Source organism: Postia placenta, assembly GCF_002117355.1.
Source record: "Postia placenta MAD-698-R-SB12 unplaced genomic scaffold POSPLAscaffold_3, whole genome shotgun sequence".
In the NCBI taxonomy this organism is placed as follows: Eukaryota; Fungi; Basidiomycota; class Agaricomycetes; order Polyporales; family Adustoporiaceae; genus Rhodonia; species Rhodonia placenta.
Genome location: NW_020169834.1, coordinates 1,697,716 through 1,714,853, shown reverse-complemented (window position 1 = coordinate 1,714,853; position 17,138 = coordinate 1,697,716). Strand labels below are relative to the sequence as shown.

General features: G+C 54.1%; 9 protein-coding genes and 1 non-coding gene across 10 annotated transcripts; 7 read left to right on the top strand and 3 right to left on the bottom strand.

Moving 5' to 3' along the window:
- Window positions 1-107: 107 nt before the first annotated feature.
- Window positions 108-2,582, top strand: POSPLADRAFT_1178794 (hypothetical protein; the record flags this gene model as incomplete). Its single annotated transcript, XM_024488618.1, has 11 exons — window positions 108-267; window positions 322-424; window positions 477-571; window positions 628-712; window positions 767-932; window positions 980-1,081; window positions 1,136-1,237; window positions 1,301-1,550; window positions 1,613-1,684; window positions 1,741-2,107; window positions 2,163-2,582. Exons 1-11 carry the CDS (start codon window positions 143-145, stop codon window positions 2,580-2,582), a joined length of 1,887 nt encoding a protein of 628 aa, XP_024341932.1. The 5' UTR covers window positions 108-142.
- POSPLADRAFT_1065100 (hypothetical protein) lies at window positions 2,465-4,369 on the bottom strand (the record flags this gene model as incomplete). The annotated part of the gene is made up of 6 exons (XM_024481901.1): window positions 2,465-2,861; window positions 2,913-3,334; window positions 3,387-3,459; window positions 3,510-3,659; window positions 3,714-3,844; window positions 3,910-4,369. The coding sequence occupies 6 exons, from the start codon at window positions 4,367-4,369 to the stop codon at window positions 2,652-2,654; spliced, it is 1,446 nt and encodes a 481-aa protein (XP_024341931.1). The 3' UTR covers window positions 2,465-2,651.
- A 233-nt stretch (window positions 4,370-4,602) lies between these two features.
- Window positions 4,603-5,710, top strand: POSPLADRAFT_1116715 (hypothetical protein; the record flags this gene model as incomplete). Its single annotated transcript, XM_024483475.1, has 5 exons — window positions 4,603-4,738; window positions 4,804-4,979; window positions 5,036-5,294; window positions 5,342-5,432; window positions 5,488-5,710. Coding segments are annotated over 5 exons (885 nt in total), but the record flags the coding sequence as incomplete, so codon positions are not given.
- Window positions 5,711-6,237: 527 nt separating this feature from the next.
- On the top strand, window positions 6,238-7,621 carry POSPLADRAFT_1178789 (hypothetical protein; the record flags this gene model as incomplete). The annotated part of the gene is made up of 6 exons (XM_024488617.1): window positions 6,238-6,367; window positions 6,420-6,721; window positions 6,785-6,872; window positions 6,927-6,981; window positions 7,039-7,417; window positions 7,474-7,621. 6 exons carry the CDS (start codon window positions 6,238-6,240, stop codon window positions 7,552-7,554), a joined length of 1,035 nt encoding a protein of 344 aa, XP_024341929.1. The 3' UTR covers window positions 7,555-7,621.
- Window positions 7,622-7,981: 360 nt separating this feature from the next.
- On the top strand, window positions 7,982-9,775 carry POSPLADRAFT_1136164 (hypothetical protein; the record flags this gene model as incomplete). The annotated part of the gene is made up of 6 exons (XM_024484651.1): window positions 7,982-8,593; window positions 8,699-8,745; window positions 8,887-9,001; window positions 9,111-9,225; window positions 9,362-9,607; window positions 9,663-9,775. 6 exons carry the CDS (start codon window positions 7,982-7,984, stop codon window positions 9,773-9,775), a joined length of 1,248 nt encoding a protein of 415 aa, XP_024341928.1.
- A 779-nt stretch (window positions 9,776-10,554) lies between these two features.
- On the top strand, window positions 10,555-12,958 carry POSPLADRAFT_1167334 (hypothetical protein). The gene is made up of 2 exons (XM_024487960.1): window positions 10,555-10,848; window positions 10,980-12,958. Exons 1-2 carry the CDS (start codon window positions 10,688-10,690, stop codon window positions 12,556-12,558), a joined length of 1,740 nt encoding a protein of 579 aa, XP_024341927.1. The 5' UTR covers window positions 10,555-10,687; the 3' UTR covers window positions 12,559-12,958.
- Window positions 12,959-13,390: 432 nt separating this feature from the next.
- POSPLADRAFT_1053906 (hypothetical protein) lies at window positions 13,391-13,909 on the top strand (the record flags this gene model as incomplete). Its single annotated transcript, XM_024480461.1, has 1 exon — window positions 13,391-13,909. One exon carries the CDS (start codon window positions 13,391-13,393, stop codon window positions 13,907-13,909), a length of 519 nt encoding a protein of 172 aa, XP_024341926.1.
- A 37-nt stretch (window positions 13,910-13,946) lies between these two features.
- On the top strand, window positions 13,947-15,593 carry POSPLADRAFT_1053905 (hypothetical protein; the record flags this gene model as incomplete). Its single annotated transcript, XM_024480460.1, has 3 exons — window positions 13,947-14,224; window positions 14,286-15,147; window positions 15,198-15,593. 3 exons carry the CDS (start codon window positions 13,947-13,949, stop codon window positions 15,591-15,593), a joined length of 1,536 nt encoding a protein of 511 aa, XP_024341925.1.
- Window positions 15,594-15,784: 191 nt separating this feature from the next.
- On the bottom strand, window positions 15,785-15,872 carry POSPLADRAFT_t36. The gene has a single exon. It is a non-coding gene; the product is annotated as a tRNA-Ile (tRNA).
- Window positions 15,873-15,930: 58 nt separating this feature from the next.
- POSPLADRAFT_1073367 (hypothetical protein) lies at window positions 15,931-16,897 on the bottom strand (the record flags this gene model as incomplete). Its single annotated transcript, XM_024482601.1, has 5 exons — window positions 15,931-16,163; window positions 16,214-16,522; window positions 16,576-16,592; window positions 16,648-16,716; window positions 16,767-16,897. 5 exons carry the CDS (start codon window positions 16,895-16,897, stop codon window positions 15,964-15,966), a joined length of 726 nt encoding a protein of 241 aa, XP_024341924.1. The 3' UTR covers window positions 15,931-15,963.
- Between the last annotated feature and the right edge of the window lie 241 nt (window positions 16,898-17,138).

Genomic DNA, 17,138 nt, shown 5'->3' with positions numbered 1-17,138 from the left:
TTTTCAAGATAGCTCGTAGTAGTCTTTCTTCACTGCATTCACCGTCACGTGGGCGTGTATGGCCATGTCGGTCGCGCGTCTCGACTCTCTGAGCACCCTAGACCGCCCCGTACTTATCCTCTGGTTGGTGTGTCCGGCTGACATGGCACCTTCAGTCATTACCAAGATACGAGAGAAACTCAGACCGAAGGGTGATCGCAACGCCCTCAAAATTCGCAGGCGACGGAAGCTGACGGGAATGCTATGGAGAAGTCTACCCATAATAATGTAGGATTAGGTCGTATGTTTCTTGACTCTCAGCTCATACACGCTCTGCTGCAGTCTTGTATTACTCTTTGTTGGGCATCTATGGCTACTGCTCATCCCTCTGCCGCTGTTAGGCCAAAAGACATACATTGACGAGAATGCTCTGCAGCCGGGGCAGGTAGACATTTGTCCAACACCTTTGGCCATAGTAGCCTGCTTACTGTGTCTAGGTCAATACATACTTCAATTGGGAAGACGTTCACCATGCAGATCAATACCTGGCTGAACTAGAGCGCTTGCGCGATCAAAATGCTACAAGCGAGGAGTAAGGCTGCCCTGTGCACTTGTCGTGCTATGAGCTAAACGGCCTCTTGGCACTAGAATATCTGGATATTTAGTCGGAGAGTTTGAGAAAATGGGATTGCCTGCGGCCAGTCAGAGGTATCTATTCTCGACAGCATCCTCTGTGAGAAGCCTCCCTGACCTGCTGGTGAGGTCGAAATATTGACACTCAACATAGCACGCCAGTGGCTCCAACTCATACGCTCTACTATCGTCTCCGCGCGCTTCTGGTACTGAAGCAGTGGTGATCAGCGCCTCATGGCTCAGTAGGACCGGAGAGGGCAATGGAACACTGAACCTGCGAGGGGTCGCTTCTGTCTTGTCCTTAGCATCTTTCCTCAAAGGTGCGTCGTAAGGCCTGTGCATATTGCATATCGCTCACCGTCCATAGGACACTCTTTGTGGGCCAAGGATCTGATCTTTGTCATCAGTGACGGTTATTTGGAAGGGATGCAGGCGTGGATCAGTGCCTACCATGGCGCTGAGCAATCTAGTGTGTGCGCAGCAAATTCTTCATGGATAGCGTGCTGAATTCTGCTCTCTTGAGACCTATTTGCGGAACCATTGAGGTTGTCATCAGGCGTCATCTGGACCGCTCTGAACATAGACTACCCCGGTCATTCGTTCTCGCATCTTGGCGTCTTCTTTGGTATGCCCTCCTACAGATCTGAGTGTGCTTTTCTTCTGATCTTCTGAAAATGCAACCTCTCAGAGGGCCTTAATGGTCGTCTTCCCAACCAGGATTTGATCAATTCCTTCCAGTTGATATCCCGCTTTACCGGTGGCGTTCCAGTTTTTGTATACGACCACTCAGACTCCCGCGAGCTTCCGGTTTGGCTTCCTGGCGTCCTCGAGCATGTGAACGGCATCAATGAATACGCATACAGAGCGAAAAATATCTTGCGACATGTGGGTTACCAAGCACGCGGCAAAGCGAGCGGTGTTCATGGGCTGTTACATCAGTATGACTGCATTTCACGAGTCCTGGTTGTCTTATAATATTCTCATTTACGACCGTTTTCAGATTCCGCATCGACGCCATCACACTTTTTGCAGTGCCCGCCGCTGGTCCTCATGGCTTTCATGCTTTTGGTCGGTGAGTATATCGAGACTGTCTATGCTCGTATTTCCTTCTCTCAATATACTGTGCAGGGTCATGGAGTCTACACTACGGACGACAAACAATCTACTCGAACGTTTGCACGCATCGTTCTTCTTCTACCTATTGGTCGGCACGGAAACATTCCTGAAGATCGGGAGCTATCTACCCAGCGCTATCATCATCGGTATAGCAATGCTTTTCACGGGCTTAAATGAATGGGTTACCGCAGGATCAATTTGGACGCCGGAGCAACTCGGAGAAAAAGCCACGGATGCTGCTGCGCCAAGTGGACAAGGTCAATGGACGCGAAGACGGAGACCTGTGTTACCGGCTCTAGCTGTCATTATTGCCACGCATCTCGCTGGTATATTGACATTCTTTACCATCACAAGGCCATTCTTCCTGAGCTACCAAACGGTGAGCGACACAGCAACTGCTAACCATTCAATCGTTAATATTCTGATAACGCAAGGCATCATCGCTGGCAATGTTTGCGTTTGCGTATACTGTTCCGGTGATCAGTTCGCGCACGATCGACACTGGGCGCGACGAGGTTGCGCCACTTGCTACAGTGCTGAAAGCATTCAATTTGTGTATCGCATCTGTTGTCACATCCGGTATATCCATCCTAAACTTCTCCCTGGCAGCGGTACTTGCGGTCGCATTGGGTTTTCCGTTATGCTATTCCTCAAAATCCTCTCGTTCTGCCGCTAGGATTATCCGTTATACCTTTTACAGCCTCCTCGCTTTCGGATGGTTGTTCGTACCGGAACAAGTACGACAAGCTGTCGCCGACTGGGAACTGCTAGGCGTTTGGTTTGCACCGTTTGTATGTATAGTGTACGTGCCACTCATGCTTCAGGGAGCAGTGGTCACCCTGTTGGCGCAGTAGATTTATATCTTATTTGGCGTCCTGATTGCATCGGAGTGGCGCATAAAACCAGATAATGCGCAATTCGTCTTAATCCATGTCCATGCCAGCCCCAGCATCATCGCCAAAGAGATCGTCCTGCTCGGCCTCTTCGCCATCGGCTTCGTTGCCGCCTTCGGTATCTTCTTCTGCGATGATTCCTTCCTTCTTCATCCGCTGCTGCTCCTTTATCTCTTCTCTCTGCACCAACTTTGTGTCCAGGTCTGCTTGCAGCTTCTTGAGCGCATCCTCGAATCGTCGCTGCACGGCATCATCAGCTGTTCATAAACAATGCGTGACTGAAGGACGAACCTTGATCAGTGGGTTCGCCGAGCTTGCAATCTCGTTGCCTTTCTTCGCCACTGCTGCCTCCAAGTCTCGGATCTCCTCGTTTAGTAGCTTTCTGGCTTGTACCATCTCATCGTCATCGTCGTCATCTTCCTCGTCTTCCTCTTCTTCGCTGTCGTCTTCGTCGTCATCCTCATTTTCGCCCTCTTCCTCCTCATCGCCGAGAGCCAAGTCGAGTTCAGCGGCCAGCTCCTCGTCGATGTCTCCCTCGCCCTCGTCATGACCATCCTCGCCCTCGTCTTCCGCCTCGCCGTCTCCATGATCTGGACCTGGCGTGGGGGCATCTCCGATGTCTGAACCAATGAACGGCGTGGGCGCGTCGAGGGGCCCTTCCTTGTCCACGTATTCCGAATCTGAGAGATCCGGATTGACGTTCTCGAGAACATCTGCAGCATTTCAAATTAGCATGAATGAAACTGCGCCTGAAATGAGACTAGCCGTATTTTACTTCGGATGCTAGCGCATCCTCTTCGAGGAGTCTCTCGACTTCTTGCTCGACCGTTTCTATTGTCTGAAGAATGATTCAGTTGCCATTGACAGAACTCTCGTCAAACTACTCACCCGACGGTTCACTCGTTTGCGGAATCTACGCTTGCGGGCGTGATGCAGTGGTGGCGTGATCCCGTGTGGCCAGATGAACTCGTCAACGTTGAAGTTTCGCTGATTCGTGATAGCATCTTCATTCTCCATAGGGGCCTCCACGACTAGCATCTGGATAGGGAGTAATCAATGAGTTGCAATGAATCTCGAGTGAGAGTGCCCAACCTGACAGATGTCTGCCACCTTAAACATCTGCTTGTTATCAAGCGTCTTCTGTGATTCTATAAGGCATGGTAGATCGACCAACTTGGCCGAATAATTGCTGTTTCCGATGTGGAAGACGGCTCGCCGTGAGTCTGAAGACCTGTGAGTCTTACCGTATTGTCTCGCATAATCCAGGTGTTCCGCTACAAACACTCACCCTTGAACTTGAACCACACATCATTCCCCACTTCACGCGAGGAAACAATCTTCCTCAGCCTCTCACAATCATCCCCGGGTGGCATCCGAAGTATGAACTGCTCCTCAAAGACCAGGTCCTCGTCATCTGAGTCTAATTCCCTATCATATGGGCCAAGGAAAGACATTCCAGGTGCTTGAGCGGCAGCTTTCTCGCTCAGCTTCAGCTTCAGCTTTGGCTGTGGCTTGTTCCGTGCCGCAGCAGAGCGAGTAGTGCGCGTTTCTGAGAAGTCCATCCCGCCGTATACCGGAGGCGTGCTTCGTCTGGAAGATGCGCGAGTCATTGTCCGAGTGGCTGCGGCTGCTGCACGAGTCGGCCGGTATTCCTGGTCTGCCTCTTTCAAACCATTTGGATTTGAGGGGCCAGCCTCGGGCTCCTCCTGGTCGTCGACATCGTCCACGACAATTAAGTCGTCTTCCATAGCAGACACTATTATTCCGTGTGAAACTGTAGAGACAAGGTGGTCTAGAGCAAAGCAAGTGTGGCTGAGTGCAAGATGGCCGGCGAGATGATCGAGTGCGTGACCTGGACGGTACGCGCTGCGTCACGCCCATTCTGCAGTCACTCTCGAGCCGGCGCTTTCTCTGGACGATCATCCGGACCGTGACGGTGACGACCATGTCCGACTCTCCTTCGCCGTCGGCACCTTTGGTCCTGCACATATGGCCTGCTCACGGACAAGCCCTGTCTTTGGATCCCGCAAGCGCAGCAGCGCTGCTCTATCTGCAGCTCGCCATTCCTGGTCGGTTTTCTGTTGCGCACTGTGCAAACCCGGACGTGTCCCCCAGCGGTAGGTCTGTTGCGCTCGTGCTACACTGGACTCGCTGTGCTCAGCTGACTCCTGGCATCTAACAGGACAACTGCCGTACTTGACGCACGGCTTGCGTAATGCGTCTACGTTCCCGTCTATTGTCAAGTATGTCGCCCACCTTGAGGGTGCTCACGACACCAACGGGTCACTTACTCCTGTCGAAAAGGCGCGACTGTGCGCGCGGATAGCTCATGTGCAATCAGACTATGGGGACCTTGTGGTATTTACTCGCACTCCCGATTGGAGAGCATAACTGATCACAAGGTTTGAATGCAGGCGCATATGCTCTATTCGCTCCATTCGAACTGGTGGAAAACGACTCGACCTGTCCTGGTCGCTGCCCTCCCTATTCCTCACAGATATTACGTAGCGGACCGTGTACGGGAGTCCTACAAACCACGCTTGGAGGCCTCTGAATTGTGGGGCATTCCGGGACTGGAAGACGAGGAACAGGATGGGATCTCCTCCGTGTTCCGGAAGGAAAAGAAGAGGAAATCGCAGTTGAAATCTATAAAGTTTAAGAATGCCTTCAGACGTGATCAGGTCAGATTCAATTTCGTGCCTATTTACTTTCACCGACAGGTTGTCAGGTGCTCGCCAAGGCCCGTGCATTGCTCTCCATTTACTCAAAATTGCTGGGCGATAATCGCTACTTTCACCTTCACAGTGACAGGTGAGATTCGAAAATGGGTTTGATTCATGACGACTACTCAAGACAGGCTGTACAGGCCGACCACACTTGACATCGTCTTTGCTGCTCACACTCACGTCCTGATGTCAATTCCTTTCGCTGACCCACTGCTGCAAACCCTACTCTCCGACTCGTATCCCACCCTCGTCGCGCATGCAAATGCAGTGCAGTCATTCGTATTTCCGGACCCAGTCTCGTTACCGCCGACAGCGGACTCGCATTTGTCGTGCTCTCTACACACTTTGCTTCCGCGACAGCTGCCATTCAGCTGGAGATCGCGCCGTGATGCATCGTCGAACGGTGAGGAAGACAAGCGCTACGCTCTGGCTCGATGGGGATGGGCCGCTATAGCCGTGGGTGCTCTCGCAGTGTACTTCCAGCTATTTGGTCTGGGTCCGGGCCTTCAAATTGCCATAATCAGCAAGGATGTCAACGAGGATGACGCCGATGAGGACGCGGAGGAAGATGAGGAGGAAGACGAGCTGGATGAGGAGGAGCTGGAGGATGATGGGGTGGTGGAAGAGGATTAGGATGAAATATCTAACGGCCGTACGTACATCTTGAACAACATGCACTCCTAAACCAAAGAGACCGGAAGGCCCGTGCAGTGTTGGACGCGTCGACACGCGTGATCGATCGACATTCGCACGTGCTCGAACTCTATGATATCATCAAATCTTGGACCCGATCATTCACGCTGCCGTCTTGAGCTTTTTTGAGCACTGCTCGCTTCCTTACACACCACACTTCGTTCTCTTTCTCTTATATCGATACTTATACCACACTCATGGCCGCTATACGTCTTCGGCACCCCAAGGGTGTCACCACCCTCCAGATTGACATTGAGAACTCAACCGTTCTCGACCTGCAACAGCAGATCTTCTCCGCTACGGAGATACCACCTTCGCGACAGGACTGTTAGTCCGTCTGGCCCTGGTGCTGAATCGCATTGACCAAGATGTACCACAGTGAAGGCGGGCTACCCGCCGCAGCCTCTAACCCTTATACCGGAGCTGCCTATCTCAAGCCTCGGACTGAAGCAGGGAGATCAACTGACACTACTGCAGAAGGCGGCACCCACCGCTGCTCCTTCTGCACCAAGATCCGATAGTGCTCCCGCATCGTCTGTCACTAGTCCGATGTCTGCAATGACTGGATTGACGGCATCCCAGTTCAGCCAGTGGGACAGCCCAGCACCCACTACATCAAGCGCCGGTAGGACCAGCGGACCAGACTCTGCGCCTATGGAAGGAGGATACCTTGTGCACCGTGTAAGCATTTTGAAAAAGATATCAGCGTCCTGAGGAATGTGGGGACTGACTATATGCACGTAGATTGTGCCGGACGATAATTCTTGTTTATTTTCTTCCATCGCCCTCATTTTCGAGCAAGACATCGAGCAGGCGCCGAAGATGCGACAGAGTGTGTCGCTCGTCGTAGAAATTATTGACGTGCTCTGAAAGAATGCTTCCGCAGTCGTGGCAGATGAGATTCGCAGGAACCCCGAGATGTGGAGCGACGCCATCCTCGGGTAAGCCTTGTCAGTTAGCCTGCCTGGAATTCCTTGCAACCCCCATCCTGCAAACAGCCGCTCACGAGAAGAATACATCGCTACTATCTTGAAGCCGGCTTCCTGGGGCGGCGCCATCGAGCTTGCCATCTTTGCATCGTACTATTCGACGGAAATAGCGTCCATTGACGTCGAGACGGGACGCATCGATCACTTCAACCCTCCTCCTGGGCGCGATTCTGGGAACCGTTGTGTGCTCATATACTCGGGCATCCATTATGATGCAGCCACCATTGCGCCCATGCCAGATGTGCCGGATGATTTCCACCAGACAATCGTGCCAGTATCAGGTCCAGGCGATAACGACCCCTTGTTGGTGGCGGCGAAGAAGCTGGCGGATACGCTACGGGCCAAGAGGGCGTATACGAACACTGCGACCTTCGACTTGAGATGCCAGGTAAGTCTACAGAGACGGGTTCCTTTCAGACAAGCGCTCACGTGGATACTCAGATCTGTAAGAAGGGACTGAAGGGCGAGAAAGAGGCGCGAGCGCACGCATCGGAGACAGGCCATGTCGAGTTTGGAGAGTACTGATGCTGAAGGGCGGTGTTTTATGCTGAGATTTATGGAAGGATCATCGCGCATCAGGCAAATATGGCATGTATACCTACCCCATTCTCCGTGATATTTTTCTCTATCCAATGTGACTTGTACGCCATATCGATACTAAAGCAAAGAATTCTTGCAAGCATTTATGAGACTCGGTAGTCATCCAGATTGAAGGTCATGGGAATAACACTGGCAGTCTGATTGCTGAGGTCTGTATGAATTTATGGAGGCCGGAGGCTTACGAATGTTCCAAGTTATACGCACCTGCGCATTTGCCGTATGTCTGCTTAACGCAGAGTGTATGAATGACGCGCTCCCACCGCGCGCGTGTCAATGATCACCGTGATTGCATTACATGGGCGCTAGACGCGTAGGATATTGGTATTTGACGCGTCTGTGGCGTGGCAACGACATGCCGCAGTTGCTCCTGGCCACCGCTCTCCGTCGTCTGTCGCTGGCACCATCTCGCGTCTGCCACCCAGCCCTTCTGGAACAGCGCCGTCGGTTTCATTTCGCACCTCTAGCACCACCTCTACTGCGCAACGCCACCATGCCGCCCAAGCGCGCTGCGTCAGGCTCCTCACGCGTCAAACGCAAGGCCCCGCTGTCGGAATCGGAATCGCCTGAGGGCGCGACGGACTCGGAGCCGCAGTCGCGCGCCTCGTCGCCCGAGCCAGAAGAGAAGCCGCGCACGAAGAAGGCGAAGGTCGACAAGCCCGCGAAGGCGAAGGCGGAGGAGTCTGGCGCTGGTGCTGCGCCCGCGGGCGACGGCGCGCTGGCGCCGAACGGGCAGCCGACGAACAAGGTCATCCCGGTGCACGTCTCGATCCCGCCGCGCGTGCCGGGCACGACGCGCATCGCGACGTGGAACATCTGCGGGCTCGCCGCGGCGCAGAAGAAGGTGCGCGTCGCGCGTGCTGTCCATGTGCACGCTGGTTTGCTGACCGCGGGGGTGTGCGCGCAGGGCTTCAAGTACTACGTGGAGGCGGAAGACGCGGACGTTCTGGTGCTGACGGAGACGAAGGTGCGTGCGGGCGGGCGATCGGTATGCCTGACGCGCAGGCTCATCGGATAGGTCGTTTGCGCTCGTTGAGGTCAACAATGAACCTGTGGACCCCGCGCTAACCAGCCGGTTCCCGTATCGGTATTGGTCGATCTCGGAGAAGAAGACTTACTGTGAGTGATATGGAGCATGTTGTGCTAGACCGTGTGCCTCACGTATGGCGCCGCACGGTGGACGTCGCAATCCACGCGCACTTCGTGCTCTACAGCGGGCACTGCCATACTCTCCAAAATAAAACCCGTCTCTGTAATTAGAGAACTCCCTGGGCATCCGGATCCTGGCTCAGTCAAAGGGCGGATCCTCACGCTCGAATTCAGCAACTATTACCTCATTGGGACATATGTCGTGAATGCGGGCCAGGGCTTGAAGGTGAGCGTCACACAGCACGATCAAACATGTTTGTCCTTCTCCATGATTCTGATCGTTCATCCGCTCTTTATCATACTGCTGCGTGTTCATTCATTGTGGCCCAACGTAGACACTAGAAGCGAAGAAGGAGTGGAACGTGCACTTCACGAAGTACATGCGCGAGCTCGACATGCGGAAGCCGGTGATTTGGACCGGAGACCTGAACGTTGCACCTACGGAGCTCGGTGAGTCCCGCGCCGCTTACTGTGTCTGCATCTTTCTGGCTTCGCGTTCCCGCGCGGTGGCATCTCTGTGCTCGACTGTTCTCACATCTGCGCGCGGACGCATTTACTCACAATGACGTAATCTATTACTGCACAGACTTGGCGAACCCAAAAACGAACTGGAACAAAACGCCGGGATACACCGAAGTGGAGACGAGCGCGTTTGCGCGGATATTGAACCCTTCGTCGGCCGCCGCGTCCGATGCAGCATCGCAGGACGACGCCGCGCCTGGCAAGTTCGTCGATGTGTGGAGAAAGCTGCATCCCGATGATCGGCACTACACGTACTTTTCATATCGATTCAACTGCAGGATGAAGGGCATTGGCTGGCGGCTGGATATGTGTGCGTGATTCTACATCGTGACTTGCGTATCATTTTGATCTGACACTCGATCTAGTCGTCGTGAGCGAGAGGATAGAGGAGCGCGTGAAGATGTGCGAGATCAGGAGCGAGATATACGGCGCGTCGGACCACTGTCCTGTCGCGCTGGAGATCGAGGGTGAGCTGTAAGGCTGTCGACGGTATCTACCATTGCATTTGTCAGGAGTTGCTGTTGTGCTCGGGTCGGGCATTCCTCGGATTGATTGGCTGCGGAGTTGCTGTATGCAGGACTGAAAGTTGAGGAGGTTGTATGACGGAAGTGCGGAGAACCGGGATGCATTGAGACTGAGGCGTGCAGGGTGAGAAGACCGCGACGCGGTTGTGCAAAAGGGAGGAGATGACGAAACGGAGGCGTGGGGCGGGCGGCTGCGCAGCAGATGTTGCGGTGTGTCAGACAACAAGGGTGTGTTCGACGAAGATGATATGGCGGACTGATAGAGATCATTGGCATGCTAGCGGTGGAGAGCCTTCTCAATCGCCTTGCCATGCCCGGTTGCAAGCCCATGCTTCCCAGCCCCACCCACTCCACTCCACTGCCAAGGCCTACAAAGCGCCCGTTCAGGCGCCCGTCCCGCCGGGTGCGACGTCGGCTGCGATGTGCTCTGCCACCTTGGGAATAATTCTACCAGACCAGATTGTTCGCCAACATTCAGGGCTGGTGGGCTGCACACAGACCTCACTGGAGTCGGGAACGGGTCGGGGTGGCGGTCGCTCATGCACATGGATGACGCTGAGCCCGCGCAACGAACCAATCTGGGGTGCTGGCGGGAGATCCGGGGGCGCAGAAATAGAACCGGACTAGGGGCACGGCGCCCAGACGCCCGAGGTCGTCTATACGGGGATTCCCACGCCCGCGACCAGGCAGATCTGAAAAGCCCGCGCTCGCTCTTGGGCAGTGCTTCCTGTCTGCGCTCTTCCAGCTGCGGAGCAAGCCTTCGCCCTTCTGGCTCTCTCGTCTGTCCTTCTCCGCAAACCCCTTTCATTTTGCGCTCGTCAGATACCCTCTTGCCCGCCTTACATTCCCCATAATCCATACGTACCATGTCTCAACACTCCAACTACGACGAACAGCAGCGCCATGCGTTGCACTTGAACCTCAGCATGAAGGAGGCGGACGCCCGAGAGAATGAGGAGCTTGGCCTCCTGCCGGAGAGCCAGAATACATCCCCCTCGGTCTGCGGCATGCCACTCAAATACGTCTCGTGAGTCCTCGTTGCTTTCCATACCAGGCGCACGCGACCGTTCCTGGCGATCCCCATTGCCTTGTCGGGCTATATCGTGCCAACGCGTTCGCTGCCTCTTCCGTCGAGACTTACCAATGTTCATTATGCAGACTAGTGACTCTGGCAGTCCAAAATGCCCTACTAACACTCATAATGCATTACTCGCGCGTATCCGCCGCGCCATCAGAAACGTATTCCGCCGCCGCCGCCGTGCTCATGACGGAGCTGCTCAAAGGCTCCATATCCCTCGTCGTCGCCTTCACGCGTCTCGATTGCTCTGGCCAGCCCAGCCCATCAATATGGAATCCCCACGCGCTATTGTACCGCTTCCGCCGACTAGGCAAAGAGGTATTCCGACCCGACTGCTGGAAATTATCTATCCCCGCTATCCTATACGTTATTCAAAATAATCTCCAGTTCGTCGCCGTGTCCAATCTCGATGCCGCGACATTCCAGGTCAGCTACCAGATGAAGATTCTGACCACAGCAGCGTTCTCTGTTGTGCTTCTTCGCAGAAGACTCAGCCCGACAAAGTGGCTTGCGCTGCTGTTTCTCGCCATTGGTGTCGGTATCGTTCAGATACAGAGCGGGCATTCACCCTCCTCGTCCACTGACGCCTCACACGACTTGAATGCGTTCAAGGGTTTTATGGCCGTCGTCGCTGCATGCTTCACGTCTGGTCTCGCAGGTGTCTATTTCGAGATGGTGCTGAAGAACTCGCCAGCGGACCTCTGGGTACGCAACGTCCAGCTGTCACTCTTCTCCCTACTCCCTGCACTCCTCCCGATCGTCTTCTCCAAGTCAGCACCTAGTCCTACGTCCGGCGTCGTGAGCCTGCAGTTGTTCGCGCATTTCGGTGTCTGGGCATGGGCGACGGTATGTGTGCAAGTTCTTGGTGGGCTGTTAACCGCGTTGGTCATCAAGTACGCGGATAACATCCTGAAGGGCTTCGCCACCTCTCTCAGCATCGTCATTTCATTCCTTGCCTCAGTCGCCCTATTCAACTTCCAGATGACGCTCACGTTCATCCTCGGGTCTTCAGTTGTCCTCGTCGCGACATGGATGTACAACCAGCCTGACACATGTGGGTCTGATGGCAGGTCTTGGAACTGGCGTTGGCAGAGACCGTCACAGCCACCTCGCGGGTCCTCGGCGCTGGAGTTTGCAGGTGTCACGCTGTCGAGACGGGCATCCACGTCGTCGCTGTCATCGCTTACCTCGTTGTCATCGATCACCGGGCCAGGGACCAAGTCATACCCTGGCTCTCCTGTGGAGCGTGATGCCCCGTCTTTGAGCCAGCTACTGGAGAAGAATCTAGTAATGAAGAAGCAGGACGACCCATCACGCCTCGCCGCTGCTCTATCAGCATTCTCGCCTCTTCGAGCCGCCGCCCGCATGCTCTCACGCACGCCCTCTGGGTACCAACCGGTCTTGCCCACTTCATCGTCCGTCCCTGCGATGACGTTCTCCACATCAGAGAACACGTACGCATTCCCACCACACTCGCCGGCCTTCCAACCCCAACCAGTGCTCGCAACATCGCTGACGTCATCGACCTCATACCCGCCACTGTCTTCACGGCCGCCCAGCGCACTCTCATCGCACGTCTCGCGGCCAACAAGCGCGATGGGACATGCCGCGTCCCTCTCCGCTCCGGCAGACTTTGTCTCGTCTCATCATACCCAATGAACTTTGACTTTGTCCGCGTTTCTAGTCTTAAACACTTACACCTAGTCGTGCTGCCGAGCGATGTCTTTCTTTCACGTCGACGTCGGTATTTTGCATTTTACCCGCAACTTAGAGGCTCCGGTTGCGCGGTGAACGCTAGGGACTGTATTTTTATTACTTCCGTTCGTTGCTGTGGACCTGCATCATCCCCTCGCACGCACACTCTACCTACCTGCTCCCTTGTCAATTAGCGTATTCTTTCTATTGGACCATTTGTAGACATGTTGACCGCGCACTTGTGCGTGTCGCGGTTTGGGCTTCGCATTTCCTGCCCAGGCTTGTAATCTTTTGTCTCGATTTTCATTTCTATTGTACATATGCTGTCGCGGAACGAAAGAGAATCAATGCAGGACATGCACAACGTAGACGCGTACGATTGAAAGCGGGAGTGTTTAGTAGGTTTGCGGAAGTATGTGCCAAACTCAAGTCGCGAAGATCTGGATCTGCCCGAAACTTACTCTTGCCTGAAACGGCGCGCTCTTCCTGACTATCGTCGCCAATGCCTTGCAGTCTCCTCGTTGCCTGACCATAACGCGACATTCCGACCCTTCATTCCTTGCTGCTGAAAATTCCCGCACATATTCAAATCGCAAATAAAACCTATTCGATCGAGTTGTAGCTGCAGCAGAGCATATTAGCCATCATGGTGAAGGGTCTCCGGCGATGTATGGTGCGTGCTATCTGTCTTCGACTCAATGGCGGCCCATCTTAGCCATATCGGCCAGTGGTTCAACGACGATGGGTACCCGCTTGTGCGCTTCGACGAACGCTTGGGCTGTCTCAGGCCCGAAACATGCCTTTTCGTCCATCCAGAAGACCCGGACTGGCCGATGGCCATGAAGAGCTACCATCCCGACGGGACGCGGAACATGACCGACGCCGAGAAGGCGACCCTCCTCGCGCCCGCGCCGTTCAGCAACAGGCCCCAACCTACGCTTACAAGCAGGATCCGCAGCCCGCCAAGGCCGCGAAGCCCGCTGCAGAGGCCGCGAAGTCCGCCCCCGAGGCCGCGAAGCCCCCCGACGAGGCCGCGAAGCCCCCCGACGAGGCCGCGAAGCCCCCCGACGAGGCCTCGCAGTCCTCCCCCGCGCGGACGCAGCCCGCCCCCCTTGTCTCGCGCACGGACGCCGCCGCCTCGGGGTCGCACCCCGCCTCCTCGCGTAAAATCGCCGCCGCGGTCGATCACCCCGCTGGGCATGGCTCCCCTGGCGCCGCGTGCTCTCACGCCTCCGCGCTCCCGCGTCTCTTCTGGTCCACCGCCGCGGTCCCCGTATACGCCCCAGCGGGAGCACCGTCCATCAGAGGCTGCTGACTTTCGGCGCAACGATCCGTCTGGGTCTCGGCGGGAGATGGCGGGCCCAGGCCACAGCCGTGAGCCCTCAGCTGGGAGGCACGCGGCGGCGCAAGACGGACGTGATTTCCGCCTGCAGGCGTCGTCTTCACATCCGCATTTGGGAGAAGATGTCAAGCCGTCCTTGCCCTTAGCCGCGCGCATGCCGCCTCCTCCGCCACTCAGATCGTCCTCGAACGTTGCCCCGAATGGGCATCAGGCATCGCGACCTGGTCCTTCGAATCAGACAGAGGTATCGTACGAGGAAAGGCGAGCGATGTGGGCGGAACGCGTGAAGTGCGTCGTCGTTCTGGTCTCTTTGCAGACGGCTCGCCTCATGCTGACGCCGTAAACCCAGACTTTTATCGGAGGCCGTCGCCGCCCGATCTGAATATGTCAAGCTGCAAGAGGAACTGGAATCAATGCAACGTCTATCACGTTCCGTCCGCTTCGACGAGGTACTGGAAGAGGACAAGGCTCGTATGGACGCGCGTATATCCAGTCTGACATCCCAATGCGACGCAAAGAAGACGGAGCTCAATCGAATGCTTGTGCGGTTAACCGACGCAGACTTCTGGCCGGTAGGGCAGAAGATGCCACCGACTCTGGAGGATGGCCACGCAGCTATGCAAACTACCATTAACGAATTGAAAAAGAGCCTTGCAAGCCTATACAAGCTTATCGAGGACACACGGGCAGACTTCGCAAAGTCTCGGGAGACACAAGCAACAGCATTCACGGACTCTGAAGGAAACCAAACCACGGAGCCTCGCGCTGCGAAGCGTCGACGGCTGTCCAGTGGAGATGATACGCTTGTCGAAGATGAGGATAGGAAACGCGCAATGGTTACAGCTGCCGAGGTTGACGAACTGCGTGGCAAGTTGCTAGAGGTCGAGCGGCAATTAGCCGATGTGCAGAACGAAATGGTACAACACGACAACGAACTACTGCAAGAGATCGAAGATTTAGTGCACAGTCGGCTTGAAGACATTCCAGGGAGCGCGTCGACATCCCGAGGTGGTCGTGCGCCTGACAATGATCCGAAGAAGCAACGTGATAATGTGCTGGATCATATTCGACGGGATCTGGACAGCACCGGAAACGATATTCTTTCCCTGGCTCAAGAGGTGGCTGGTCTTATCAAGCAAATGAATGCCAAGGATCAAGAACAAACCAATTTACGGCTCGAGAATGAACAACTGAAGCAGCGTGTCGAAGCGGTATGTAACTGCTCAAATCCATCTAGCATGGTTATTGACTGTCTCTGCAGCTCGAACAACAGCATATATTGGACATGGAGGACTTCCATGCAAATAGGCTTGAGATGCAGGCCCTCAACACTGCTGTCTCAACTTTCTTATCACAGCCTCATCCATCTCCTCCTACTCTGCCACCTCAACCTCTATTTGAGGAGATTGCCAAGGATATACATCCGGTCCTTAAACATCTACTTTCAGAAGATCTCAAGCCCCTCCTGCAAGAAAGTCATCAGAAGGTCTCAAACATGTTACAGGAATCCACTGTCAATGCATGGAGAGACATTCTGTCCAGATTAAAGCCTACTATAAAGTCTGCTGAAGTTGTAGCAGCATTGATCAACCAGGTTCATGGCAATGGTGAGGAAGATATGGCAGAACAGAGTGTATTTTCCAAAATGTCTCACTAAACTTATGTGTATCTTGGACTGTTATGACATTAACACCTTTGTGGCAATCCTCATATGCTCCCTTGAAATGATTATTGAATCACGATGTCATCCCAGTTTATGTAATAAAAAAACAATACAGACCAGACTTCACGTGACAACAGAAGTTCGAGAACAAACCTGATTATGCTTATCGACTTGTCAGCTAAAAGTGGACCCTCCGAGGATCGAACTCGGGACCTTTGCATAACCAGGTTAACCATATAAGTACAAAGCTCTAACCAATTGAGCTAAGGGTCCTTGTTGGGATGCGGATATGAGGCTATAGTATTTATATTCGCTCAAGCTCAGGCGTTGCCGAGATGAATATCAACCCCGCTACTAGTATTTATTACACTCCAGGGTCTACCGACTCCTCTTGAATCCCTCCAGCACTGAGCTGCATGAACCTGGTACCAACCCGCCTGCCTTGCTCCTCTGAATGAGTTACCCATATCAGAGCCTTCAAGTTCGTGTTAGGCTTCTTAATCTCCGATTTCAAGAACCTCTCGACACGAGCCGATGAATCAGGGTCAAGAGCCGACGTCGGCTCTACATACTGTCTCTCAGTAGTATGAAATGCTATGGGATATCAAACGCACCATCGAGCAGAAGTACTTCTGCAGTCCCCATTCCTATAGCCATCGCCAAAGCGATCCTCTGCATCTCTCCCCCACTCAGGGTGCTCCAGTTCCTGTCCCATAATTCCTCGTCGATGCCCCAGGATTCCGCGAGGTCTATTGTATCGTTTGACAGGCCTCGGGGCCTTCCGATCCTATCATCCCCCAACACCGGTTGCTTGCTGTACGACCCAAAATTCAAGATAGAAGTCATGAAGTCTCGCGGTGTGCCTGGCAGTAGAGACGCGCGCTGGGGAACGTATTGGACGCGAGTCCGGTAGCTTGGTATGCCTGCAGTCACAACAGATCAGCCGTGCATTGCATTCGCGGTTTGTCCAGCTAACCATATGACTTCGGCGTCCTAAAGGCAGGCGAGATCGTCGTGTGGGATACATCAAGAGAGGGAACAAGCGCACTGTTCTCGATACAATATATCGCCTTGGTATAGGATGAGATGCGAGAGACATTTCAACAGGGTAGACTTCCTGGTACGCAAGATCAGCGCGAAGGCCGTGCGCAGCCATACAACGCTTACCCAGAGCCGCTTTTGCCCTGTACGACTACAATGTCGCCCTTGCTGACCGCGAAGCTCACGTTGGAAAAGATGGGGTCGCCCTTAGGCCTAGCACATTGCAGCTCTTTCACTTCGAGAACTGTATCGCCCATTGTTACAGTAATGGTAGAAAGCTAGTTACGATTCTCAACGCAGCAGTTCTATTTGTCTCACGTACCAATGCCAGGTTTGGAATTCGATGGGAACGGCGCCACTAAGTGGGTACTTGTCTGCTTTACTAACCTTATACGGACATGGATGACAGTCGATCCATATCTAGTACTTCTCACGTGTTCGCAATGGTATTTATATGTTCACCCAAACATTGTCGTAGGAACAATTAATGGATCATCG